Below are 5,654 nucleotides of genomic sequence, written 5' to 3' on the forward strand. Positions count from 1 at the left end.
GACATTATCGTCGCTGGGTATGTAAGCGTGAAAGGGTATGTCACGGCAGTACAAGTCGCAAAACTGTCGTGATTATGTAAGTTCGCTTTGTGCATTTGAGCGAGACTACTTCGGCATTCACAGAGGAATTAGCGAAAATCGACTGGCAAATTCGCCTGCATGCCTTTCAGGATGGAGGTAGCAGCCTTTCGATGCATTATTTTAGTAGTATACGGTACCCCAACAACGTACACAGGGCACAGTCACTTGTTGGCTGCATTATCTGGTTCCCTGCCCCTTTTCTACCGCTGGCTGCGCTGTGCTAATGAAGTGGTACTAGAAGGAGGCAGGGAACCAAAAGAATAAAATAAAATAAAATAAAAAGAAAAGATGCAGAGAACCAGGCTAGTTGGCTGTAATAGTCGAGTTTCGAGATTGTCGTTGGGATTCTGAAAAGGATTTGGTGTGCTTATTTTTATCAATAAGCCCTCAGGGTTGAAATACACAGAAAATACTTTAGGCGCCTATCATGTCAACTTCATTTTATGGGCAAAATGTACATTCCAGTAATAAAAATAAAGACCGCACATTCGTATTGTGCATTTAATGGTATTATTGTTGAAAATTGAATTCAAATCATCAATATCAATGTGAGTGTATGTAGAGCTCAGAGCTCTCACCCATTTTCATCTGTACATCCCAACTCTACCCTTAGACGGTAGAAAAAATCCAGAGTTGGATTCAAAATATTGAAAATATCAAACTTTATAATAATTCTTATTTCTTGGAATCAAAGTCTTCATCGGAATCTCTTGTTTCATTACAAAGGAAGAGAATCAATTCTATATTTCTCTTCCGTGATATATCAGTAATTACCGGTTTTTTATTACACTTCACCTATAGTACCGATCTCGTGATTGGCTAAAAACTCCGCCATGTGACATTCCAAAGTGATATAACATGGTTCGATTTGCTATTGCCCTCGACTCTCTTCCGCTACTCGCTAGCCTTTCGAATTCAAGTTCGAAGCGCCCACACGCATCGTAATGTAGGCCTACAGGCGCCAGGAGCTCTTGTAGTAACTGTATCTTTATTTTTTTTAATTTTTTTTTGTGATTTTACTTCCAAACTAAAACAAGTTCGTGGTAATGTACTCATTGAGGGGTGTCTATACAAGTATAATAAACTGTCCACTGAGATTGCATGTGCAATTTTGAGCAAGATAAATAATAAACGTTCGCCCAAACGTAAAATGGCGCCCTCATGCAAATATAAAGCAAAAACACTGTACGGCGTGCATATATACATACGAATCTTCACAGAAACAACAGAGTAGTCCAATATAATGCATAGTACTGAATGTTTTCCACTGGGAAATCACATGCTTTGTTTTCTTTGTAATATTACCAGTTTTTTTTTAATGGCGGGACATTAAAATAATAGTTAAAATTTAAATTTATTTGTCCAATTTTTCAGTAGTAGAAGACTTTATCCTTTAAATCTGTAGACTTTAAGAAAACCAGAGAAAATAGATAGCCTTTTTCAGGTCAACAAATTTTAAGAGTTACAGCTACAGGGGCTTTATTCGTCATTCGAAAATATAATTTACGCGTCATTTCAACCCGTCATTTGATGCGCACAGTACAAATACTGGATTTTTTGATGATTTCAAATGTTCGGTGTATTAATTAAATTAATAACACATGAAGATCGGGCAATGACACCATTCCACCAATCGTGATATTGCCCTCACATTTGTATGTGTTATTATTTAACTATAACTTGGCTCATAAGTCGAATGTCGATCCCAATTTCGCTGAAAACTCGTTGATGACGAAGATAGCCACATGGCCGTCATTTGACTGACAGTGACCCAGAACTGCTTCATTGACAGCTTGGTAAAATGAGGGCTAGGCAGAATCAATATTACGCTGACGCGGAGAAATATGCATGGTAAATATTGGTAGCGCCAAGTAAAGACTAACTTTGACTTTACGGCAGCTATACTGAACTCCTGAACTGAATTCAAACAAGTCGGAATAAAAGGACCGTGCCCTCATAAACTCAAGCAGCATGATTAGACATCAACACGCGTATGCAGAAAGGAATTCATTCGCCAACGACAAACTATTCCTTGCAGAAAAGTGTTGTCTTCCACTCTTTAAGAACAGAATGTCTGTTTTCGACATCTGTAACAGCTAGCGCCGCACTCAACACACATTTTTTTTTGTTTACTGTCTTTTATTGTTTTCGATGACACGTACGGCACATGTCGTACTAATATTCGTCAGCGTGATTGCATTAGGGACGTTGCTGTCACCAAAAGCTTCGTGAATGTTAGGAACAGACTGTCGGAGGCACTCGTTAGCTTCACATCACACAAAGTACTATGACGTCATCTTATGAACAGTCATAATGAGAACCAGACTAGTAATTTCATTAATAACACACAACAACGCAAATGCTACAAGACTGATAAGTCTGTGAATCTGGCGATCAATTCACTGCATCGCATTCAAAAATTGTTTTATTCACAAGCCTCTTTCCGTCTAAATTAATTCTAGTTTCCCTTGTCCCTTCGCTCATCGTAGGATAGGATAGGATAGGATAAATAATTTATATAGCGCCTAGTATCCATCAGCAATGTTCACTGGCGCTTTACACTAGGTCACAGGTAAGCTCTCTTGAAGAAATGAGTCTTAAGCAGAGATCTGAAGGTGCGAATGTCCGGGGCTGATCGAAGAGGAGCTGGCAGTTTGTTCCATAGAATTGATGAGGAATAGGAGAAGGATCTGTCACCGTATGATTTTAACCGAGTTCGTGGAACTTTAAGTGTGGTTTGTAGACTTGATCGGAGAGGAGGGGTGTTGACTTCAATGAGTTCAGCCAGGTATGAAGGAGCGAGTCCATGTATTGATTTATATGTGAGAAGTAGGATTTTGAACTGAATTCTGTAAGACACGGGGAGCCAGTGAAGTTCCTTCAGGATTGGTGTAATGTGATCCCTTTTCCTTGTTTTTGTGATGAGACGGGCAGCCGAGTTTTGTGCTCTTTGTAGTAATCTGATGTATGAGTCCGGTAAACCGTAGAGTAGTGAGTTGCTGTAGTCTAGCATGGCAGAAAGAGTTGAATACATGAGAGTCAGACAAGTCTTTTTGAGAGAGATATTTCCTGATGAATCCAATACGCGGATAAGTAGATAGATGCTCTGACAGGTCTGAATTATGTGTTTCTTGAAATCGTGGCTACTGTCAAACAGGAATCCAATATTGCGTGCTGCGTCTGCCAGTTGAATGGAACTTGATCCAACTTGAATGCTGTCAATGGTGATTGGTGAGTGATCATATCGTGAACGAATAAGGAGGATTTCTGTTTTGCCATCGTTGAGTTGTAATTTGTTTGATGTCATCCAATCTTTAATGTCAACCAGACAATCTTCGATTTGAGAAATTGCTGTTGGAATATTGATTTTTGTGACATCTCAGTCAAATACACACATCTAAAGCAAAGTATCCTTTACTCTGTTTTCACAATCACAATCATTCTCATCGATATCGGACAATCAGTATCTTTCTTCGATACACTATCTTTGATTTTTAATGGTAAGGGTAAAGGCCTGCAGTATCGTGCGATCTCCCTTATCTTGTCACTTGGCATTCCATACATAACAATGGTCCATGAACTTTGTGAGACAATTCGTCCAATTTTTAATAATGATGGTGATATTTTAAGTATGATTACTTGAAAACAATATGTGGTAATGAAAAACTGCCATTGATATTATCAAGTCATTGCATTGCAATAACACAGAGACTGAAGTAGTCGCCATGGGCGCGGCATCGCTCGAATTCAGTCTCATACTCAACGTTATAAACGTGTACAGTTTGCATTCAAATGACGACTACTCCATGTTATCAGAAAATATGGACTTACAGCAAATTGTTGAAACAGGCAAGCTTAAGAGGAGACAAATATTGCTATATTTGGGGAGAAATCACAAATAATAAGTAACGGATGTGAATTCCACGAAAATTGTGAGCTGTAATCAAATAGCAACTACCAGTGTAAGTTAGGGTAAAATTCAACAAGATTACAACTCTAGCAAATAACTGTTAAGTCTTTGTTTAAATCTATATCTTGAGGACTTATGTTTAATATCTTTTGGAAGCTGTTCCCTGGCCAATAAATTTGATAAACGTTTGTCCTAAACTGATTTTGGATTTATGGGGATGGAGAACATTTTTACTTTTGAAACGAGGATCCATTGAGGAAAAATACGATTCAAAATGAATGGTGAGTTCATCATGGAGTACACCATGAACGAAAATGCCTAGAGCTTGAATTATTAGTAAAAATCGAGAATTTGAAGTTTAATGTCTGATGTAACTACGCACAATTCGTTTTTGAATGACAGAAATATCTGACAGATATGATTTGAAGGTATTAGCGCAGACCTCTAGACCATAGAAGATGTTAGGTAAAATACAAGGCAGAATCACTGACAGATATCTTCTCATATGATAATGATAATGATAATGATAATGACTTTATTTCACCAGTAAAAAATGTGTCAACATTACTGATGGGGACCAGGGAAGTAGTTCTAGTGGAACTAATCAAGTCCCTGGCCCAGAATTCATACAAATCATGATATCATAGTAATATAGTTTGCCATCCTTTTCAAGAAGTACATATTACATTTCAACAGCGAGGTGAAAACAAATAAAAAAACCAAAAAATACAGAGATTCACTGTTCTGAGTTCAAAAGAAAATTTTTAAGTGAGGTTTTAAATAAATTTCTTGATTGTACAGATTTTATCGTCCTTGGAATTTCGTTCCAATGCTTAGCAATAGAATAATATATATTATTTTGAGTTAATTTTAAATTTACCTTTGGAATAACAAAATTGTCGCCAGTAGATAAACGTGTTTCATATGTATGTGAAATTGATGAAGCATAACGATCTAATGAATGCCCATAATGACCAGTTTTTAAGTCAAATGTGATGTCCTTTGGTCTTGAAAGACGCGATGATGTCTGTTTCATGTAAAACATTTCGGTATCATATTTCAAACGGTGAAACTTTCCCGTCTTTAATGATCCGTCAGTTTAGCAAGGCTATATTTCAATTTTATACATTAATGTGTTATCTATTTATCTATTTATTCATCTATTTATTTATTTCAATTTTCATATATTTATAATCGTGAAACAAAGGGAGTTTATGTAATTAATTTCCTTGTCTTTTTGATGAGTAACTTTGTGCATGTCATGCACGGGCCGCAATTCTGATAAAAACCTCATAATACTATTATTCAAGTAAACAATGGATATTATTTACCATGGCCTTAGCCACTTTATTTTTTTCAAGTCATAATAAAATCGGTCTTGCTGTAAAAAATTACAAATGTTGAACATTATTCTTGAAAATGATTAACCACTACGGGTAGACATAGGATTCGCTATTGCACGATTTTAATTATTCGAGGCAGTAAATTTACAGATTTAATACAATCATAATATTTCATATACCGTGTGACATGGTTGCTGAATTTCTCACTCCGCCAACAATTTTCTTGATCCGTTTATACAACGATGCAGTGAATGGGTGACGTTCCGTGAGGTGGTCAAATCTAATCAACAGAAAAATTTCTGATTCCAAAATGTCTAGCT

General features: G+C 36.8%; 1 protein-coding gene across 1 annotated transcript; it reads right to left on the minus strand.

Annotated features, from left to right (window-relative positions):
* Positions 1-2,647: 2,647 nt before the first annotated feature.
* LOC139126174 (uncharacterized) lies at positions 2,648-3,388 on the minus strand. The gene has a single exon (XM_070692224.1). The coding sequence runs from the start codon at positions 3,386-3,388 to the stop codon at positions 2,648-2,650; it is 741 nt and encodes a 246-aa protein (XP_070548325.1).
* Positions 3,389-5,654: the final 2,266 nt, after the last annotated feature.

Source organism: Ptychodera flava, assembly GCF_041260155.1.
Source record: "Ptychodera flava strain L36383 chromosome 3 unlocalized genomic scaffold, AS_Pfla_20210202 Scaffold_27__1_contigs__length_13241970_pilon, whole genome shotgun sequence".
Classification (NCBI taxonomy): domain Eukaryota; kingdom Metazoa; phylum Hemichordata; class Enteropneusta; family Ptychoderidae; genus Ptychodera; species Ptychodera flava.

Bases quoted from the DNA above. Each gene is read 5' to 3' on its own strand.
- LOC139126174 (XM_070692224.1), bottom strand. From the start codon at position 3,388: ATGACATCAAACAAATTACAACTCAACGATGGCAAAACAGAAATCCTC.